Source organism: Apodemus sylvaticus, chromosome 3, assembly GCF_947179515.1.
Source record: "Apodemus sylvaticus chromosome 3, mApoSyl1.1, whole genome shotgun sequence".
NCBI classification, from domain to species: Eukaryota; Metazoa; Chordata; class Mammalia; order Rodentia; family Muridae; genus Apodemus; species Apodemus sylvaticus.
In genome coordinates this window covers 122,454,638-122,476,900 of record NC_067474.1, presented here as the reverse complement: position 1 = coordinate 122,476,900, position 22,263 = coordinate 122,454,638, and the positions used below count along the sequence as shown (strand labels likewise).

The 22,263-nt window shown below is 51.0% G+C and overlaps 2 protein-coding genes across 3 annotated transcripts in view; one reads left to right on the top strand and one right to left on the bottom strand.

Annotated features, from left to right (window-relative positions):
- Window positions 1–41: 41 nt before the first annotated feature.
- On the top strand, window positions 42–12,905 carry Mrpl37 (mitochondrial ribosomal protein L37). The gene is made up of 7 exons (XM_052176903.1): window positions 42–467; window positions 2,226–2,409; window positions 2,496–2,611; window positions 6,851–7,036; window positions 8,368–8,525; window positions 11,211–11,414; window positions 12,697–12,905. Exons 1-7 carry the CDS (start codon window positions 122–124, stop codon window positions 12,772–12,774), a joined length of 1,272 nt encoding a protein of 423 aa, XP_052032863.1. The 5' UTR covers window positions 42–121; the 3' UTR covers window positions 12,775–12,905.
- A 7,496-nt stretch (window positions 12,906–20,401) lies between these two features.
- Ssbp3 (single stranded DNA binding protein 3) overlaps window positions 20,402–22,263 on the bottom strand; it is a 140,828-nt gene continuing 138,966 nt past the window's right edge. For both annotated transcript variants that reach the window (XM_052176901.1, XM_052176902.1), the window contains one exon: window positions 20,402–22,034. In XM_052176901.1, the coding sequence (XP_052032861.1) occupies window positions 22,005–22,034 (30 nt within the window). In that variant the 3' untranslated portion in view covers window positions 20,402–22,004. The remainder of the gene's footprint in view (window positions 22,035–22,263) is intronic.

Genomic DNA, 22,263 nt, shown 5'->3' with positions numbered 1-22,263 from the left:
GAGTAACGCCTCTGTCATTCGCAAAACAGGCCATTGCGCTCCGCCCCTTTCGCTCCCAGCAGGCCCTGCGCGGCCAAAGATGGCGGCGTCCAGGTAGAGGTGTTGTGGGTACTAAGTCAGTATGGCCTTGGCGTCCGGGCCCCCTATGCGGGCACTAGCTGGCTCTGGGAGGCTCGGCCTCGGGGGCTACGGGGCCCCGAAACGCGGGGCGTATGAGTGGGGTGTGCGCTCCACGCGGAAGCCCGAGCCTCGCCCCCTGGACAGGGTGTACGAAATTCCTGGTCTGGAGCCCATTACCTACGAGGGAAAGAAGCACTTCGTCCCGTGGCTGGCGAAGCCGATCTTCCCGCCGTGGGAGCGGGGCTGGAATGACCCACGGTTCCACCGTGCGGCCCCCATCCACGAGCAGCCTCTGTACAAGGAGCAACCCTGCTACATCTTCCACCAGCGTTCCCGACTCCTTGAGGGTGAGGCCGCAGAACGGACGGAGACTCTTGTTGTGACCCCTGCTCTGCAGTGACCCCTAACCTGGGGAAGTAGAATCAGAGTGACATCTGTCTTCCAAGAGTTGTCAGGATCAAGGGCAGTGTTTGTGAGAGGGAGCAATGGAAAATGAGTGTAGAGGGGAGTTGATTTGTTTACATTCATGGAGAGGTGGTAGTGAAGGAGGTCTACAACACTCCTTTCCTAGGTCAGTGTCTTTTGTTAAATAGGTCTGGAATCTATTTTCAAGGAAGGGATTTGCACCCAAAAGTCTACTCACTTATGAACTGGTTCAATGTCTTGAGCCTGTTTCCTGAGTTGGAGGCCAGCATGCTATATAGAGTGAATGAGTTCCAAGACAGCCAGGGTTACACAAGAGAAACCCTGTCGGGGGAGGGGGAGGAGGTAAGGGGCACAGCAATGTCTCAAAAATCAAAATGTTTCTTGAGAGTAGTGTCAGGACTTATTTTCCAGAGTTGTTTATTATTATTCAAACGTCTACCTCCACTCAGCAGATCAGGGTGTGGATAGGATAAATCCTCTTTTGGTTGTGAGCCTAGCCTTTGACAGCTGACCATCTCTCCAGCCCAGGGCAGATCCTAAAACAAAAACAGCTGAAGTATGTGGGAATAGAGATCCCAAAGAATTACTAGAAAAATACAGAGACCGAGCAGGGTTTGGAGTCAAATTAAGAGAATCAGTCATAAGTTTGGAAAAATTGATAGCCACAGGCCAGCCTCCTAAAATGCCCATTCCTATGCCTGCAAGCTGATTTTTCTAGCCATTAACAATTTTCAGTGAACTCTGCTGTGAAGGATCTCACAGACATGACCCTTTTGAGTGACCCTGACAATGGATTCCTAGTGGATGGCTGTGTTTCAGAAGTTAAGATTGCAGCCGGGAGGTAGTGTACACGACTTTAATCCCAGCCCTCAGGAGGCAGAAGCAGGAAGAACTCTGTAAGTTCAGGCTAGCTTGGTCTATAGAGTGAGTTCCAGGATAGCCAGTGCTACACAGAGAAACCCTATCTTAGAAAAGAGATCAGAAGTTAAAATGGCACTCATTGAATTAGTCTGAAAATGTATCTTCTGTCCTACACTTTCTCAAGGTACAGAGAGGTCTTATAAAACTCACAATAAACCCTTGTGAGATACAGGCCTGTGAACCAGATTGGGGTTATGAAGGGATTGTGGACTTTTTGGTAGACAGGCTCCGGTTCTCCTCTTACCTGTATCACCTTAAAGATAAGCAACTTGAAGCAAACTCAGTCTGTCCAAGTATCCTCCATCATGTCAGAATCTAACTTACAGGTGAGGTCATAACACAGGAGGTGTCATTCCATAAATGGAAGCTCTAAATACTATGTATTTTGTTATGTGCTAGAGAGCTATAAAACTTGGCTTGAGATTGCTGGCAAAAGAGCATCACAGAGCAGGGGTTTTGTTTGCAGGGCCAGTATCCACTGATCTAGTCTCACAGCTTTGATTTCTCTGTGAGGAATCAGCAGGGAACTCAGCTGTCTTGAGCATGGTTTGAACTCTTTCCATTTTTAAACATTTATTCCTACTCTCACCGCCTGGAAGTTTCATTTCTTAGATATCTCAAAAACAAAGCCAGCGTCTCTTGAGGCAGGCTCTTCTCTGTGGTGCTCCCTGGCAGGCATGAACATCCCTTCCTGAGCTGTCCTCTCTCTCTCTCTCTCTCTCTCTCTCTTTTTTTTTTTTTTTTTGGTTGTCCCAAAGGTATGAAGCAGGCTCTCTGGCTTACTAAGACCAAGTTAATAGAGGGCCTCCCCAAGAAAGTGCTCAGTCTTGTTGATGACCCGGCGAATCACATAGAGAACCAAGAGCAGCGGGTTTTGGATATCATCTCTCATGCCCGGCTCTGGCACTCCACTGAGGACACCCCCAAGAGAGAGACTTACTGGTACGTTTCCTCCAGACAAGATAACTAAGGAGTGTTGGGAGTTACATGTTGCTTTAAGTCTCCAAATATTTTTTTTTTTCTCCAAGCCCACTCATTGTGGACAGTCTCATCCAGCTGTGTAAGTCCCAGATCCTCAAGCACCCTTCTCTAGCCCGGCGGACCTCTGCCCAGAACTGCTCCTTTGCCACCAATTGGAATCGAGGTCAGTCATCCTATATACCAGAAGGCCTTGCTGGGCTTTTTGTTGTTATTGCTTTTTTGTTTGTGTGTCTAATCTCTCTCCAGTTGTCAGCCCCACCACCAGATCCCAACTCTCATCCTGCTCCTGTTACATACTCTTTGGGTTCAGAAACACCCTTGATAGTATCTCACTACACAGCACAAGCTAGCCCCAGACTTGTGATCCTCCAGTCTGCACCACTGTCTTAGTCAGGGTTTCTATTACTGCACAAACATCACGACCAAGAAGCAAGTTGGGGAGGAAAGGGTTTATTGAGCTTACACTTCCACATTGCAGTTCATCACTAAAGGAAGTCAGGACCGGAACTCAAGCAGGTCAGGAAGCAGGAGCTGATGCAGAGGCCACAGAGGGATGTTTCTTACTGGCTTGCTTTCCCTGGCTTGCTCAGCCTGCTCTCTTATAGAACCCAAGAGCACCAGCCCAAAGGTGGTACCACCCACAAGGGGCCCTCCCCCTGATCACTAATTGAGAAAATGCCTCACAGTTGGATCTCATGGAGGCACTTCCCCAACTGAAACTCCTTTCTCTGTGATAACTCCAGCCTGTGTCAAGTTGACACTCAAAACCAGCCAGTACAATTGACCCCTTGTCAACTTGACACACAAACACATCACTATTAAGCCTCAACCCTTACTTTCTTATTCATCCCCAAGATCTAAATTACTTTAAAAGTCCCACAGTCTTTGCATATTAAAAGTTCAATCACTTCAAAATGTCCAATATCTTTAAAATTCAAAGTCTTTTAAAAATTCAAAGTCTCTAACCGTGGGCTCCACTAAAATACTTTCTTCCTTCAAGAGGGAAACATATCAGGGCACAGGCACAACCAAAAGCAAAACTCAAAACTCCAATGGTTCAATGTCTGGGATCCAACTCACGATCTTCGGGGCTCCTCCAAGGGCTTGTGTCACTTCTCCAGCTCTGCCCTTTGTAGCGCACAGCTTGTCTTCTAGACTCCAGCTGCCTGTACTCCACTGCTGCTGCTGTTCTTGGTGGTCATCACATGGTACTGGCATCTCCAAAACACTGCTATCTTCCACTGTAAATAGGCTTCACCAATAGCCTCTTATAGGCTCTCTTCATGGTGACAAGTCTCTGCTCCTACGCATGACCCCTTCAAGTCCTGGGCCATCAATTGCATCTGAGGCTGCACCTTCACCAATGGCTTTCCGTGGCCTCTCACTGTGCCAAGAGCCTCAGCTGCTTTGTGCCTTCAAAACCAGTACCATCTGGGTGACTCTTACACAGTACCAAGTCTAGCCACAGCACAAAATACAACTGTGGCTATCTCTGGAACACACTCTCTGTGCTCTCAGAAAACACTTCCCAGAAGATTTCATCTCTTCTTAATCACTGCTAATTTCTTAGCTCCAGATAACCAGCATCAATAGTCCCAGTAACACAAAGGTTTGCTTTAGTGGTTCTGGTATCTTGTTACTCACAGCTGATTCTTCAGCCCCAGCTAACCAAAACCACAGAATCTTCACAATCAAAACATGGCCACTGTAATAGTCTTTAATCTTCCCTCTGAAATTTCACAAGCCAGGCCTCCATCTTTTGCACTGTTCTTAACATTGTCTTCCAAGCTCCTACAGAACTTTCCACCGAGCTCTTAATATTCTAATGGATTTCTAGCTCAAAGTTCCAAAGTCCTTCCACAGTCCTCCCCAAAACATGGTCAGGTTGTCATAGGAATACCCACTACGCTGGTACCAATTTGTCTTAGGGTTTCTATTCCTGCACAAACATAATGACCAAGAAGCAAGTTGGGGAGGAAAGGGTTTATTGAGATTACACTTCCACATTGCAGGTCATCACTAAAGGAAGTCAGGACTGGAACTCAAGCAGGTCAGGAAGCAGGAGCTGACGCAGAGGCCACGGAGGGATGTTTCTTACTGGCTTGCTTCCTCTGGCTTGCTCAGCCTGCTCTCTTATAGAACCCAAGAGCACCAGCCCAAAGGTGGTACCACCCACAAGGGGTCCTCCCCCCTGATCACTAATTGAGAAAATGCCTCACAGTTGGATCTCATGGAGGCACTTCCCCAACTGAAACTCCTTTCTCTGTGATAACTCCAGCCTGTGTCAAGTTGACACACAAAACCAACCAGTACACCCACCATGCTTAACTTTCTCATTTCTGTTTTTACCTGCTTCTAAGACTGTACCACCAGTGCTGGATGATTGTGTCTGTTGGGTCCTTGGGACAGTTTGCTTGGGAGTGTCTCATGGCAGAGCATGCTGATCTGTCCCTCACCCATCTGCAGTTTTGTCGCCCTGTCACCTCCTGCACCCTTCCACAGCCATGTAAGCATAGCTGCTGGAGTGCTTTCCGCAAAGCAAGTCACCCAGCACTTTGACTTCTCACGGGACACCAGGCCCTCTGTGTAACGCCTCGCTTGGCCCTAGCTGTGTCACCTGTTCTGCTGACCACTCCCCATATCCCTAAGATCGTCACATAGAGCATTCTGATATCTGGCTTTCCCACCTGTTTGCTTTTGCACTTGCTGCATGCTTGGCAGTGCCTGCTGATGTTTCAGACAGCAGTGTCAGTCCCGGAGTCTAACTGATGGAATCAGGGAGCAAGGAAAGCCACAGTGGAATATGTGGGACTTGGGATATCAGTTTGATCCGGTTTTCTCATCCCCCCTCTGCATATGGACTTCTGGCAAGGAGTCAGCCTGGCAGAGGTAATGGCACCACTAAGGAAATTAGTGCACCTCATTAATGGAGAGTACTTGTTGGCCCATTGTCAAGTCTTACCTCTAATTAAACTGCCCCATTTTGAGCTGTCACTGGAGGAGAGATGTGGAGGGAATTGAATTAGAAACCACACTACAGTGATCTGTGGGGAGAATCTAAAACCCAAGGTTAGGAGAGGTCCACGCATTTGTGTGAGGAAACAGGAAATGCCTTAGGAAACTAATCTTGAGGTGCAATTACTGCAGAATTTATCTGTCTGCAGATGTAACATTCATTTTTTACATATCTTGGGAGACTGCATGCTAATTAAATGACATGCCATTGGTCAAACCAATTTCTGATTTTACAAGAGCCCTAATCTATTACTGTCACACTGAGATTTGACTCTCTCTGAAACCCGGGCACCTGCAGAGGACAGTGCCACTCAGAGCCACGCAGGTGCTAACAACAGTCTATTCTCACATTTTGTCTGGTAGTGGCATGTGGCTTCCCCATGGGAACAGTGCAGGTGACATTTCCACATATTCACATATCCACAATTCAGTGATTAGTTAGCTGTGTGTGTTTCCTCTGACCACCTGTATTCCCATGTAGTGTACATGTTAATCCAACTTACCCCGGGCTCTCTGATGTGCCTAACTTTTCTCATTTCGTTGTTAAGAAGAAATTGGCTCTCTGCCTAGGTTTGAAAATTCCTCTGCTCCTGCTCCCGGAACTTGTCTATGCCTCCTGCTCTCCTGTGTCATGCCCAGCTCACCCTGGTTTGTCCACCATGCTTTTCCATGCTAGTCTTCATTTTCAGTGCCTGGCAGGCTCCTGCTCTGAGCTTTCTCACCAGAAACAATGAGGCATTTGGCAGTGTCTGTAGCCAGCTTCAATCATGACCCAGATGGCATAGGTGGAGGTGGACTTTTTAGTAGCCAGAGGCCAGGCTGCTGCTGACCATGTGGTCCAGCCGCATGGGGGAGGACGAGCTGATCCTAGGGAGAGAGGCCACCTACCCCTCTTCAGATCCCCTAGGTGGCTGGCGTTTTCCAGCAGTCTCTCTGTGTGGCCCTCACTGGCCTTGCACTCACTGAGATAGTCTTGCCTCTGCCTCCCAGGTGCTTCCTTCTGGAGGCTCTGGGCTCTGCAGAGGGCTGCGTCAGAATATGGCTGTGCTCTCCATAGCGACACTGCTGCCTAAAGGGCTCCCGGAATGCAAAGGGTAGTTCTGACTGGCTTTTGGATCCCTGGCTTAGAGCTGTTGAAAAATGAAGGATGCCCAGGAGTCAGGAGCCTTGGGATTTAACAGAAGAGCACTCAGGGGGGAAGAATGTCACAGTTCCTCATCTCTTGGGGGCTCAGCATTAGTGTCCCAGTGCCATGTGTGTGTTCTGTGACCAGGCTAGTCATCCAGAGAGCTACACAGACTGGGCTCCAGGGGTGTGGGTAGTGAGGCTTCTCACTCTGAGCGCTGTAAAAGACCCAGTTAGACTAATCTTCTTTCCCCTGTTTCAGAGTCTCTTCTCCTTCAGGTCCGAGGTTCTAGTAGCACCATACTGAGTGCCAAGGATCCCCTGCCTGCCATTGCCTCCAGAGAGGAGGTTGAAGCTACCCGGAGTCATGTTCTTGAAACCTTCTACCCCATCTCTCCTACCATCGATCTTCAAGAATGCCATGTTTATGAGGTGAAAGATGACACAGGTACGGAGCAAAGCTTTGGGTTTTAGGCAGTACAGAGAAAGCGACATTTTTTTATTTGTTTCTTCTTTTTTCCTGGGGTTGGGGATGCGGGTTCGAGACGGGGTTTCTCTGTGTAGCCCTGGCTGTCCTGGAACTCACTCTGTAGACCAGGCTGCCTCGAACTGAGAAATCCACCTGCCTCTTCCTCCCGAGTGCTGTTTTGTTTTGTTTTGTTCTTGTTTTTTTTAAAGGGAAAGATATACTAACAGTCCTGTGGGGTTTTTTTTTCCTTTCTTTCTTTTTTTTTAAAAGAAAGCTTGGCATCTTGGTGAGATTCTCTCTTTTTTAAGATTTATTTATTTTATGTATTTGAGTATACTGTCACTGTCTTCAGACACACCGGAAGAGGGCATCAGATCCCATTATAGATGATTGTGAAGCACCGTGTGGGTGCTGGAAATTGAACTCAGGACCTCTGGAAGAGCAGCCAGTGCTCTTGACTGCTGTGCCATCTCTCCAGCCCACTTCCTATCTTAATCACTGGCAGTTCATGTTAGGCATCACTTCCTCCTAGAAATGATGAACTTTAGTTTCAGTCAGGGACTTTTCATTATCTTCCCACAGTCCCTGGGTCACCCAGGATCTTGCCATCTCTGCTTGGTGACGATTGATCTTCTGTCTGGCTCCCCTCTAGAGTGTGAGCTCCTCACAGGAGCAGCGGCTCCACTGTGCCCCTTGCTTCCTGTCTAGAGCTCCGTGTGCACATGCTGCAGAGAGGAATGGCCTGCAGGGCCCGGCCTCAGGAAATCCTGGGCTCTTGTTTCTGTGGTTTGCAGAGCCCATGTCCCCAGCAGCTTTCCCCATCCTCACCCGCAGTCACCGAGGCCAGGCACTTATTCTAGAAGTTTCCAACTCAGCAGATGTATTCATAGCCACTCAGAAGATGTGACAGTGACATGACGTGACAGTGAGCACTTCAGTCATGTCTGAGATTGGGAGGTCTGAGGCGAGCCCTTCTTTCCTAACAGAGTACTGCCTTCTGCCTTCTTAGCAGCCACGGCTCTCTGTGTGGTAGTATCCCTGTCGCGTGCACTTGGATAATCCCGAATGGGTGGAGTTAGGATGTGTGTAGGAAGCACCTGTTGCAGCGTGACAAGCGTCTTCTGGGACGAGCCAGATAGTAACTCCGAAAGCAGTCTGGGTTTTACAGGACACCTCTGGCTTCTGCCTCAGCTCCCCAGTAGCCATTCCCTACATCTGTGAACATGGCTGTGTACTAGTGTCCCCTGCGATTCCTTCTGTGTCACCCTGGTGAATCAGTGTCTCCTCACTCTCCGTCTGTTCTCTTGCAGGGTTCCAGGAGGGCTATCCTTACCCCCATCCCCACACCTTGTATTTACTGGAAAAGGCCAATTTACGGCCACAGCGCTTTCTTCCGGAACAGCTGAGGGCTAAGATGCTTCTGTTTGCTTTCGCAAATGCCCTGGCTCAGGCCAGGCTCCTGCATGGGGTATGTGTGTGAAGAGCGTGGAACTGCTTTCTCCAGGGTCAGCCTCCTGCAGTAAAGACTACTTCCACGAGGATTGGCATGGGGGACTGACGTTGGCTTTGACTGAGGGATTGCAGGAATGTGCACTTCCACTTAACTTGCAGCAAGCTGCTGGCCTCCCCGGCGCTGGTGCTCTGTCCAGACACAGAGGCCCTCTGGGTGTCATTAGAGCTCCCCTTTCCAGTGTGCCATAAGATGACAGGGAACTAATTATTTTACCCTGCATTTTCCAACAGGAAGTGTGGAAAGGACAGGAACAAGGGGTTACCCTCCTCAGAAGCCTGTGAGCTTCTGCCTGGGGTCTGCAGAGTCAGAACTGGAGCACACAGCACTCTCAGGAGGCTTAGGAAGTGGGGCTTTGCAGATGACCCAGGGACCATGGTCCCTCAGGTCAGGGACCCAGGATACCACTGGGTTGTGGTCCTTAATATTAAGATGAAGTTCCAAACCTAGCTGGTGTAGATCAGAGACTGAGAGGTTGTCATAGAGAACTGTCTCAAAATGGGGGAAAGCCTGGGCATGTCTCTGAGCGCTCCCACTCTTCTGCCAGGCCCCAGTTAGAACCTAAGGCCCAAAGTCCTCCTGAGAGTGAGGGGTTCAGATTGCCATCCTTGCTGCCTGCTCTGGGTATTAGCAGGGCTGGGTTCGGTTGCTGCATGAGTGGGAGTAGAATTAACTGTCCTGTAGATCACCTGACACACCCCACATACTAACAAGCTGCTGATGTTAGTGGTTCTTAAACTACAGCTCTGGAGGGGCGTTAGGACCTCACCTGGGAGCTGGATGGTCATGGACACCCAGACCAGCTGAGTCAGAGGCTCTGAGGTGGGGCTCAGCAGTCAGTCAGTCTTTAAGAAGCCCTCCAGTGAAGCTCATGCGAGCTTGAGTTTGGAAACCCCACACTGAAGTGTGAACCTAACTTATGTTCCTTATCACGCACCTGAGCCCCAGCGAGCTGGAGGTCCAGTCCAGTGGAGGAGCACCTTGCCAGCACGTGAGAACCCCAGTTTCCGTCCCCATCGCTGGCCATAAGAGATGGAACCAGAAAGATTCAGTGTGGCTCTTCATGTGGCCTGCTTACGTCTTAGAGTGGGAGGGGTGGTGGGCAGCTGGCTCTAGCCCGTTCCTTCTATATACTTCCTGACCTCTGTAACGTTAGGTAAATTACCCATGACCCCACAGCTAATGAGTAGAAAAACAGGCGTTGATCTGTGATTCCTCTGGCTTCAAAAGGACTTGCTGCCCTCAGTGTAGGCAGAGGAGGGAGCAACCGCTTACCATGCCCCGGGGCCTCAGGCTCAGTGCTGTCTCTGCCGGCTCTTGCCAGAAGGGCCTCGTAGTACTGCCCACTAATTGCTACCCAGATAGATAGGAGAAGCAGCCTCCCCACCGTCTCCAGGTACAAATCATTCCTGGGGCTGTGAAGTTGAGCAGTTATGGGAAGAGCCTCCATGTAAAAGGTAAAATTGCTGAGAAATTTATGGACTACCCGCAGTTTTATTGATCTGTGGAGGGAGATAAGAGTCAATATGGAATCTCAGCTACACTTACAGATACTTCACTTTTTATTTCTCTCTCATGCAGCGAAGAACAGGTATTTATAAGACCAGCAGCCCTGGTGTGCCCACACTCGGATGTCGGTTAGCTAGTCCTAAAGTCAGGTGAATCCTAGAGGGCAAAGCATCAGCATTTTTGTGTTAGGAATGCCCTGCATCTTAGGCCAGTAGCAGTCTGATCGGCACAGACTGTACAAAGGCAGGCATAGAGATAGATACTCAGACAAACGAAGGAAGAGGCTCTGCCGCCAGGTATGCTGGGACACACGTGCAGACTGCAACAGTGGCATTGCCTGACCCTGCTCCTGCCTTAGGCCACCCTTGAGCAAACCTCTCCAAACCTCAGCTTCTCTGAGAACCAGGAATATACCTGTATTTATGGGAGTGTGAGTAAGGCCAAGCGGGGGCCTGGGCATTTGGGTGAGCTCCCACAACTGTGGTGTCACTACTGCTGCCATGATTGTGGTACAGGCCCTGGCTGCGGCATGCCGGAGTACGTCCTTAGGCAAATGAAACACAGGTGACTGCAGAGCAGTCAGGCAGGCTTTCAGAAGTGCCCAGTGATGCCAGCGCCTCAGAGCAAGACGGCTGGTGACATGTTCAGTCCGTCTCCGTGACTTGAGACAAGTCAGGTTGCTATGTTGAGTGTCTCCTCATCTGTCCGAGGGAGTGAGAACTGAATGACAGGTCTGATGGTAACCTTCCAGGTTAGCCTTTGATAGCACGTCACTCTTACCAGGTAAGGTAGAGGCTTGAGGGAGTCCTACCATTACCCTCCCAACTCATCTACCTAAACGTCAAGGCTTGTCCAGTAATCACCAGTGAGCTGTGGGAGTTATCCCTGGAGTTTCGGGGCAGAGAAGGCCAGGCTAGGTGAGGGGAGGCCTTACTGGGTGAAGAGATGTCATCTGGGTGAGGGGAGGCCTGTCTGGGTGGGAGAGGCTGGGGTGTGGACTGGCACTCTGTTCTGCCTTACCTGCCTGAGGTGAAGCCACACGGAGACGGGCGGGAGGGTGTTGTAAGGGCGGGGTGGGCGGCCTGGCCTGCACTGGCCTGCTGCATGGGTTGTTTATCTATCCGCTTTCCTTAGAACACAGCCAGAGTCTTGGAGCAGCCGGTAGTTGTACAGAGCGTGGGCACTGATGGCCGCGTCTTCCAGTTCCTGGTGTTGCAGTTGAATACCACAGATCTGGCTTCTAGTGAGGGCATCAAGAACCTGGTATGGACAGACTCAGACCAGCTCCTTTACCAGCACTTCTGGTGTCGCCCGGTCATCAAAAAAAAGGTGGTGGTGGTAAGTCTAGGCGCCTCTAGCCTGGTGATTGCACAGGCGCTGACTCCTGGCTGTTGGACCTGGCCTGGTCTCAGGGTCTGGGGACTGAATGCTCATCGCGGGCCTTCTCGGTTCCTGCTGTGGGAGAATGATCCCGTGTCTACTCCTCACCTGATTCAGTGCCTTGGTGGGCCCTGTTACAGCACAGTCATGTTGCCGCCTTGTGGTTACCTGCTAAACTCCCCAGAAGGCACTGAGGTCCCTGACAGCCGTGTGGATCTTCTCCTGTGACCCTGTTCCTGCTACACTTGGGGCTCAGCTGAGAGTCCACCCTGATATCTGGGTAGTGGCAGTGAAGATGTCTAAACCAGCTCAGGCTAAGATGTAACGAGAAGCACTCTGAGGATGATAGGGTGGAGCACGGTGCTGTGGGCTGGGTGACCCACTAAGTCCCACACAGGGCCAGTGTGCTTGGTGGAGTTGAGTGGCCTTTGACGTTTGAATCAGTCCAGTGGTACTTCTCCCACCTGACTGTGTTTCTCCCTTTGAAACACTATGGGAGTCTGGACCCTTCTCTGGCCCCGCCCCACTTGTCGCATACACAGCTACCAGGTACCCATCAGTCAGTGGTTGGTGCCATCCACCCACAGTCGCTCCTAGAATATGAACTCCATGGTTGGTCGGAGCTCCCACCTAACCTCTGCAGTTCCATTTTCAGAGGCTGAGCCCCCCACCATGGGATGGGTTCTAATCTCGCCCTGGTCTTGCCTTCATTCGTACCCCTGTGCAATTGAATGCACTGTTCTGTCTAAACCTCCTTTTTCTTCCTCATCGCCCTCCATGTGTGCAGGTCAGTGAGTCAGTCAAACATGCAAACACCGTGGCCTCTTCCTATTGCTTCTTAATGAGATCTGGCTCATTTTTGTGTCAGTAAAACACCTGATTGGAAGTTTCTTGGTTAGGAGCCCGATCTCCATCCCTCCTGGGCCTCCAGCAGTGAGTACAAGCTCAACACAGAGGAGGAACCTGCAGACCAGTGTAGAACAGGGGTCCTTGTCATTTCCTGGTGGTTGGAGTGAGGGGCTTAGGGAGCCAGAGCAGTATCAGGATGACGCGGCTGACAGGTGCCAGGAACCCTGCTGAGCTGCAGCACCAGCTCCTCTCCTCGGTGCCCTTGTTCACAGGGAGGTGATGTGGGAGAGGAGAGTGACTGACCAGGCACTGGTGACACTCAGAAAGTCACCTGTTTCCTTTGCTGTCATGAAATGGTCACAGAATCCTAATGCTCTGTGTTTTTTCCCAGGAACCTGTGGGACCTGTGGATTTCCGGCCGGAGACGTTCAGGAAGTTTTTAGCTCTGTACTTGCATGGCGCTGTGTGAACTAAGAACTTCCAGGGCCTGGTGCCCTCCCTGCCTGTCTCTGAAGAGCTCATGTCCTGGGACAGTGGTGCTAGAGCCTGGGCGAGCCTCCTGCTCTCTAGTCTCTATGGAAATAAAGTCTTAGTGTTGCATTGGTGTGAGGTTGTCTGTGAGATCTTAGCATGTGCTGTATGCGGGCCACACACCTTGTACCTCCTTGGGCTCTCTCTCCCTCTCTGTCTCTGTCTCTCTCTCTCCCTCTGTCTCTCTCCCTCTCTGTCTCTCCCTCTTCCTCTCCGTCTCCGTCTCTGTCTCTCTCCTTCTGTGTGTGTGTGTTCCTCTCTCTTTTTTTCTTTCCTTTGTCTTTGAGGTGAGACACTGCTCTGTAGCAGCCTTGCCTCGCTGTCCCTCCTTGGTGTGGGTTCGTTTCCTTTCCGTTCCGGGGCTTGAACCCATGAAGACCCTGTTCCGCTGAGCCACATCTCTGCCCCTCCCTCTCTAATTCTGAAGATACTAGACGCGCGTGTCTGCCTTCCTCGTGGCAGGTACTCTAAAGCTGTGCTGAGTTCTTATGGAACATCTTTTTAATATACGAGGGCTTTGTCTTTACAAACGTCTGTGCACCAGTGGATGCTTGGTTGTGAGCCGCCGCCGTGTGAGTGCTGGGAACTGCACCTGCAGGAGCAGCCGGTACTCCTAACTGCTCGGCTGTTCCAGTTAGAAGCCTTGCTCAGCGACTGGAGGCTCCAGGAGAGCATCCGTTCTCACAGACTCCTCACAGATTCCGCCTGTAGGCTTGATCCAGACAACATCAGGTCCTGCCTGACTCTGGGCCTTGTGTCAGCAGGGTAGTTGTACAGTAAATGCCACTGTGTGGAGTACTGAGTGGGGGGCTGGAGAGATGGCTCAGTGGTTAAGAGGTCCTGAGTTCAAATCCCAGCAACTACATGGTGGCTCACAACCATCTGTAGTGGGATCCGATGCCCTCTTCCAGTGTGTCTCAAGACAGTGATAGTGTATTCATAATATCCATAAATAAATCTTTTTAAAAAAAAAGAAGTGATCCAGCCTGGTCTACAGAGTGAGTTCCAGGACAGCCAGGGCTACACAGGGAAACCCTGCCTCGAAAAAACCAAAAAAAAAAAAAAAAAAGTGCTGAGTATGTGGAAGGCACGATGAGAAGCCATAAGGAGTGGCCGTCTCCCACAGCTGATGTTGAGTCCGCTTCCCTAGTAAACACCTAGGACAGAGGCCCTGTGGGTGTTTGGGGAGAAAGTAACCTATGCCCCCGCACCTGTGAGGAGCAGATAGAAGAGACAGTGCTTGCCCACTGCATCTGTGATCCTACCTGAGGCTTCAGCGGGGCCCCGAGAGCCACATTGCTCATACCTGGGACTTTTGACTTGTCGAAGATTGGGTAGCTGCCACTCCCACAGAAGAAAGGCCTTGGTGGGTGGCTCTGAATACCCAGGCTTCCTATGGAAAGCACAGAGAGGCCTGGTAGCTTGGTGGTAGCACTGGGCCATGTCTGTTCCACTCCGAGCTGTGCTCTTTACCCACAGCCAGCTTTGGGGCTTCGCAGGGGCTGTGGGACTTGCAGAGGTAGGAAAGAAGGAACATGGCATGTCAGGTACCTGGAAATGTGGAACAGGAGGGTTGAGGTAGAGGTTGGGTGCCTCACGAGACCTTCGACACCAGGCACCTTGGGCTTTCCAAGAGAGGTAGGTGACTGGCATGGGGTCCAGTGAGCCTTGTTGCCAGTTTTACCTTGCCTTTCAGGATGAAAACAGACTGCAAAGACGGAGGGAATTTAGAAAAGTGCAAAAGTTACTCATCCCAAGCAACTCCTAGTCCTTTTCTCAAGACTCGTGTACCTGAAGCACACAATCGTATGCACTTAGTGTCCTTGACACTTAACCTAGCCTGAGGTCAGGCCACCCCAGCACAGCCAGTCCACCCCTACCGGCCTGGGCTGCAGTGTGGCTGCAGATGGCTGTACAGGTTGTTCCTGGGCACTGGTTATTAGGAAATGGGCAGCACACATCCCTGCTCATGGCTCCGAGTCTGCTTGTGCCAGCGCAGCCATCAAGTAAACTGTTGGCAGTGGAGTTGCTGAGTCAGGAAGTGTTTTCAACGCTGGTAGGAGCACAGAGGGCGAGTTGGCAGATGACCGAGACAGCCAGCTGGAGGCCACCATGGTAATCCTCTGCAGTGACAACGATGACTGGGAGCCAAGTCCTATCGGCACTGGCTCGATGGCCAGCGAGGAGGGTGAAATGACCAGGCTGGCGGGTGGAGGCTCTCAGTAAGCACAGTCAGCCCATGACCTTGCAGCTTGAGTCCGGATGATGGCCCAGGAGGAGCTGGGAGTCCATGGTCCCCTGACTCCATAGTGTGGGCCTCCTGCCTGCTGGCATGGTTGTGCCATATGCACCCAGAACCCCCATGGCACAGAGAACCAAACTGAACACAAAGTGCAGCTTTTCCATACCAAGGCAGGAGGAATGGTGGGTATTCTCACCCCACAGAGATGGGGAAACTGAGGAGGCTGAAAGGTCCACATAATTTACCGATGAAGAGCTAGGAGGTTCATTCTGTGGTGACAACTGCCAACTCCCTTGTGCCCAACTGTGTTGTCTCTTCCACTTTGCCTTTCTTATGGGGTGACATTATGTCTGTGGCTCAGAGCCTGAGGACAGGTGCCATCTGGCAGCCTGAGTCTGAAGGAAGAAGTCCTGTGTAGGGGAGGAGAGAAGAGTGGATACAGGGTCACTGGGCATGAGATGCCCAGGGGGCTTTCAGCAATAAACCTGGGGTCAAAGAGATCTCTCCCAGTGAACCTGAATGTGCCCAACCCAGTGAAAAGCTCCTTCGTGCTGGGAGTAGAGATCAAAGCAGAAAGATCAGGGCTTCAGGTCTACCCTTGCCTACACTGGGGATTCCTGCCCAGCCTGGCCTACATTAATCTCTACATTAATTTAAAAAATAAGTAGCCGGGCAGTGGTGGCGCATGCCTGTAATCCCAACACTCTGGGAGGCAGAGGCAGGCAGATTTCTGAGTTCGAGGCCATCCTGGTCTACAGAGTGAGTTCCAGGACAGCCAGGAAACCCTGCCTTGAAAAAACCAAATCCAAAAAACCAAATAAAATAAAATAAAATAAATAAAAAATAATAAGTAAATACTTTCTTTTAAAGCATGAGGGAGAAAGGTTGGCTCAATTCAGTCTTAAGGGAATTATGTCTGGCCTGGGAGGAGGCCACTCCCCACAGCCTTCAAGGACCCCGCTCCCAGGTCCTCTGCAGTGAGCACAAAGCCCCCTGGACACAGTCTTTCACCTTTGAATTAGGTGGGCTGCATCTAATCAGACGTCCCTCGGACTGCTTTGGAGCTTTAGAAGCCCCAGCTGGAAGGGTTCACTTTCTACTGACTTTTCTCTAAGGCTGGTTGGTCCTCGGTGGTCCCAGGCAGATGCTTGCTAGAGGTCTTGCTTGTGATTTCACTTGGAAGGCTGGAAGGAGCTATACAGGCTCAGTTCACTTATTCAAGTTGAATCCCTCCCTTGAAGCAGGCACAGGACCTGAGTGAGAACTGTCTCTTCAATTCGCCCACGTGAATGCTGTGGGTACGGGGACCTGAACCTCCCACCCCCATCCTGGGAACTTCTAGAGACATGTATTTACTTACAGTCAACTCTAGTATGTGTTCCTTGTCTTGGATGACAAGTTGGCAGCCACATGATCCATTCTCAATAGTTCCCCAAAGTATGTAGTATGTGTCAGACCTGATACAAGGCTGTGGATGCTGAGCAGACAAACAGGCCCTGCAGCTACAGGATTTGCAATCCTACATAGAAACCTCTACCCTGAGGCAAGATAGTACCACCTTGGCCCACGTCAGCTACTGGCCACTGCCTAGGACAAGGTAAGATCTGGAGGGAGGCAGTTCCGGGGCTTGGGGCTGGAGGGCATACTTGTGAATCACTAGCAGCTGAGGATGTTAGCATGGCCCTCCCAGGCCAGAGAGGGTGCGTGGGAGCGACGGTCTCTGAGCCAATGACACAGGGCAAGCCAGGGGAGTATCTGGAAACTGAGCTCTGAGCTGGAAAAGGTTGGAGGAGCCTGCAGTGGCCATGCCCGACCGAGCAGCTTTGCCAACAGAGGGAAGTACGAGTGACTGGGTAGCCAAGGCTCTCCAGCCAAAATCAGGTGTGATGTCAGGGTGGGCCCGACCTAACCCCTGTCCTGGGTCCTAGGAACCAGACCTCCTTACGCACATGCACCACCCAGCTGGTTTTCCCCTCCCCGCGGGAGGGTGGGGGTGGGGACGAGGAGCACCCTCGATGTCCTGGTGGACAAATGCCCAAAGGCGCTACTGTAAGGAATGCCATCCTGTAGCTTCAGTGCTGGGGCCTCAGCTCTACCTGCTGGGCCCCTCAGTCTCCCAGTAGGGGCCTTCCCTAAAAAGACTGGAAGTGGGATGGTGGAGCTCCGTAGCCTGCTGTCTCCTTCCCAGGCTGGCCCCTCTCTTCAGCTCACAGGGCAGGCAGTGCAAGGCCAGCATTTCCTGTTCAGGATGCTGCCACCTGAGAGACCACGCTTCGTGCCATTGGCTTCAGGCTGCGTCTCCCCCGACCCATTGAGGCTCCCTTCCTCGAGAGGGCAGCTTGTAGAGAGCGATGTGCCTCTCTTTAGAGGACATATGTAATTTACAGGCTCCTAACCCAGATAGACCTATGTGGGGACCCCCAAAAGTGTCAGGACTGGAGTCCAGTAGTACTATGTGCTATGTGTCAGGCACTGTGCTGGGATTGGGAGACTCAAGATGGGAGTCATGGTCCCTGTCCCCAGAAGTTCCTAGTCTGCCACTGATAAGAACTAAGTCTCCTCTGGATCTGCAGTAGCAGATACCCACAAAGGCCACCTTTCCCCCACACCTAAGGCCCTGCCTTGTAGGGGAAACACTGGGAATAGGCGTCCTGAGCCTGTTACGGGGCTGACTGACTCAGCAAGCTGCAGTGTCCTCCGCAAACACCCACTGAGCCCCTGCCAGGAGCGAGGCCCTGGCTTAGAGAAGGCAGACACTGACTCACCAGCACAGGGCCTGGGAACTCAGACAGCTGCCACAGCTGAGGAACCTTCTTGTCCTGGGGCTTTGGGGCTTGGTTCCAGGGAACAGATAGGAAGGCACAATGAGATCCAAGGTTTATGTGACAAACTGCCAGGAAAACATACACGGAGCATCAAGTGCTGGGCAAGAGGTTACAGGGGTTCACCAGATACCATGCCCTCTGCCCTCTGCTGGTTCCTGGTTCTGAGCTCTGAGAACCAGAGGACCCATCTTGATCTATACTCCAAGTGACCTAAGCTGTTCTCCAACTTAGGTTAGTTATTCAAATGCCAACAACTCCTTAAGTTGGTCACTAACACAGGCCATCACACCTGATTTCTTCACTATCTAGTTGACTCAATTTAACCCACAAAGGCAGTTCTCCCCACCTGCCAGGTCTGCAAAGGGCAACACCATCCTTCCAGGCCTAAAACAGGATGCTTATCAGGTAGGCATCACCAGGTAGGCAGTGGGCAACTGCAAGAGAAAGGAGCCTCAGAAGGAAGTCTTTGCCCATCAGAAGATACCCGTTTTCTTTCCTTTTTTTTTTTTTCCATTTAAAGATTTACTTATTTATTATATGTAAGTACACTGTAGCTGTCTTCAGACACTCCAGAAGAGGACATCAGATCTTGTTACAGATGGTTGTGAGCCACCATGATTTGAACTCAGGACCTTCAGAAGAGCAGTTAGTACTCTTAACCGCTGAGCCATCTCTCCAGCCCCTCAACTGTTTTCAATACATGGCCCCTAACCTCCACATCCAATGTTAAGCCCTCAGTGAGCCCAAGGCTAAAAGGTCTAGATCCCTCGAGTCTCCCTTTTTCTGCCTAGCCCATAGCCAAGGCTTTGAGAGCCACACAGCTCTGGAGAGCAGATGGTTCCCCTCCACTCACGAGTCAGGGCCAATGAAACAGTGGCTACTCTGGAGGTGCCCAGAGCTCAGACTCCTGGGGTCTGCAGAGTCTTAGAGTAGCCCCTCTGCTGCCCTATGGACAGGCCTAGGCCAGGCCCTCAGGTAAACAGACAGCCCTGACTTAGGTTCTCTGTCTGCAGCTTCCAGGAAAAAGGCTGCAAAGGCAGGTGTGGGAATCTCTCCAGCCAGGCCAGGCACCCCTTAGGTGCCTGTGGCCATGGGGCCCCAGCAGGAAAGCGCATAGGCTGACCCCTTGACCCCTGTCTAAGCTCAGCCCTCCCCTCCTCTGGTACCTTCGTGCTCACAGCAGTGTTCTGGCCTGGCCCTGATGTCTTGGTTAGGCCCATGCAAGGTAATGATAGCACTTTGTAGAATGAGGACCAAGCCTTTCCTCCAAACCCAGGTTCCGGGCCGGGCGGTGGTGGCGCACGCCTGTAATCCCAGCACTCTGGGAGGCAGAGGCAGGTGGATTTCTGAGTTCGAGGCCAGCCTGGTCTACAGAGTGAGTTCCAGGACAGCCAGGGCTACACAGAGAAACCCTGTCTCGCAAAAAAAAAAAAAAAAAAAAAAAAAAAAAAAAACCAACAACAAACCCAGGTTCCGAGTAGCCGTCAATGCTGAGAAGACAACTTGTAGGGGCCACTCTGAGGCTGAGTGGTGGGGTACGGGGAACCTGCCACCTGAGACAGAGCTGCGATGTCTTTTCCCACACAGCACCCCTCTACAGCATGAGTGTAACTGGTGTGGACGCCACCGCCTACATCACTCGTTGGTCCGAAGGGATGCTTTCCCAACGGCCAGAAACTGCTGAGGAGAGCGTCCCAGTTTCCCTCTATCTCACTGTCTTTCGGAATTATTAGTAGTCACCGAGTGTTGAGCACACGCTCCTCACATCCACACGGGCACTTTGTGTTTGGACAAACTGACTGGGCCATGGCCATGCTCCAAGTACTGACAAAGGCAAGACTCCAATCTGTGAACTACAATGTGCTTCTAAGACTCTTAGAGAAGCAGAGAGGACTTTGCTCCAGCACTGTCCGCTCTGTGCCTGCAGATGTACCTAGGACTTCAACGGTACTTGGGGTACAGTCAGCCAGCATCTGCCAAGCTCTGCCCAGCCCCTCCGTAAGCTACTGGTCGCTCTGGACCACTCCTGAAATCCTCTGCGCACTCCCAAGCCTTGCCTCTCCCACCTCTATCCTCGCCTGTGAGATTAAAAAAAAAAAAAAAAAGGTAAAAAATAAATAAATAAATCTTTCAATAATCTAGTACCTACAGACTCCCATACCACCCCCAAAACCAGGCATTTGGGCATGGTGGTCAACAAATGTGGCTTCTGGAAGGGGGCAGGATGTGGTACTGTGGGAAGGTTACCTTGACCCCCCACCCCACAACAGTCTCCTGGGATTGTTCTTTACTTGCAGACACAAAGCCTTGGAAGGTAATATGACTGCAAGTCTGAAAACTGAAGCTGCCTCAGGGTGAGGCCTCCACAGATCTGAGGTAAGACTGGCATCCATCTGTCCCAAAGCCCCCCCAAGGCCACTGCATTCAGCACCAGGTACAGCCTCTCCTTCTGATCAGTATTATCATACCCGGGTCCCCCCAAGCATGTCAGGAAGGGCTGCGGAAAAAAGATGTCCCTTTAATAAAACGTTATCAACATATATCGTACACAAACTACAATGTATCATAATTACTTTTTTTTTCCTCTCATAATTCAGAACCAGACTACAAGGTAAGAAAAAACACAGAAACAGCTACAATGTTCCCAAGAATGCGCACAAGGTCTTTTTTCAGGCAGATGGTATCTCACATAATATGATATACATGGGTCAGAAAGGGGAGGTAAGAAAACAAAGACCAGCTACCAGGGTGGGCAGGGCGGAGGCTGTAAATGTACAAAGAACTCAGTGTCTTCCAGGCAAGACACAAAGGTTGCCAGAGGGAGAGGCCAGGGCAGGCGAGTCACCCCTCCTCAGAGGGGACAGGCGCCACCATCAGGTTCATCGGTTTTTGAAAATAAAAACAGGACCAGAAACAGTGTCTGTTTGGTTGCTGGTGCTCCCCCGCCCCCACAGCAATGCCGAAGTCTGTCCGTCCAGTTCCAACAAACACAGAGCAATTCCAACCAACACCCATCTCTGAAAAAGGACAAACAGGAGAAAAAAGAAAAGCACACCGTCGGCCCACCCTGCCCGTGCGCACTGTATGAGGAGCTCGGGACCAGAACATGGAGTGAGTTCTATGGCCCAGACTGTAGTCATCCTGTGGGTGGGGCCGCTCCTCCTTGGCCAGGGCCACTACCAAGCCAGCAGGACTCTTGCCAGGGAACGGTGGGGACTGAGGGACTGGAGGTCCCAGTGGCTGGGCACGAGGTCTGGAGAAGAGGCAGCCGTCCCGGAACAGTGGACGCTGGGTCACAGCGATGGTCTCTGTTGGTGACAGCAGGTTGGGGGCTCTGGGTCCTCTGGCCCAGTGTGTTGTGATGGCCAGCCAAGCCAGAGCGAAGTGACACCTGCATCTCCTCGCCCAGCGCGAACCCCAAGGCCTATGTGGAAATGGTGACTTCTGTTCCTTTTCCCCAAACAGCTTTTGAAAGAAACCACCGATTGTAACCTGTCCAGTTTATTATTATTATTTTTAGATGGCTACAACGTCAGTGTGACATCGCACACCTAGACTAGCTTTTCTGGTGGTAGGACTTGGGGACAGACAGCAGGGCTTGTGGGTTTTTCTTCCTTTTTTTTTGGCCTTTTTTTCTTTTTCCGTTTTTTCTTTTTCCTTTTTTCTTTTATTTAAAGAAGAAAGCAAAGAGGTTGATTGGGGTGGGGCATAGGACTTGCTAGAAGCTTCCATTAAAAAAAAATTCCCCCAAAGAACCCCCCCCCAAAAAAAACAAATTTAAAATCCCAACAACGGTAAAATCCCAAACAAACAAAAAACCCAACAAAAAGTGTCATGTACAGAAAGGTTCTTTTGGGCGGGGAGGTGAGATTTTTTTCTGGCCATTGACTTGAAATATATTTTTGAGTTTTGTCCTTCATGTTTTACGGAATAAAAGTTTGGCCTTTTTATTGCATGAAACTAAAATCGGGGAAGGTGGGGGAGTGAAGGAGAGATGGAGGGAGCAAGACACGCCCTCCCGCAGCTCCTGGTGTCGACACCTCACTTCTTGCATAATTTCTGGCATCTTCTGCCTGCAATGCCGGCTCTCAGAGTCTGGGGTCACACACTCATCGTCATGCTTGGAGAATACTGCAGGAAAGGAAGCACAGTTGAGGGTCAGGGGAGGAGAGGCCATGGGCTTGCTGGACAGTGCTGGCCAAGTCACCTGGTGGCACAATGGGTAGGGAAAATGAAGGAGGCAGGAGCTAGGTGACACCTCTGGGACCAGCTGGGTTCCAGTCCTTGCCAGGAACTCTGGCGACACAAATGGCCTCTAGTTCTTATCCTTTGGAGTCAGCTCTTTGGGGAAAGCGAGAGA

What these genes read in the sequence shown, in the direction of transcription:
- Mrpl37 (XM_052176903.1), top strand. Translation starts at nt 122, where the DNA reads ATGGCCTTGGCGTCCGGGCCCCCTATGCGGGCACTAGCTGGCTCTGGG. An exon ending in CCCAAGAGAGAGACTTACTG is followed by an intron (nt 2,410 to 2,495) that starts GTACGTTTCCTC and finishes TTTTTCTCCAAG; the next exon opens with CCCACTCATTGTGGACAGTC. An exon ending in TGAGGTGAAAGATGACACAG is followed by an intron (nt 7,037 to 8,367) that starts GTACGGAGCAAA and finishes GTTCTCTTGCAG; the next exon opens with GGTTCCAGGAGGGCTATCCT.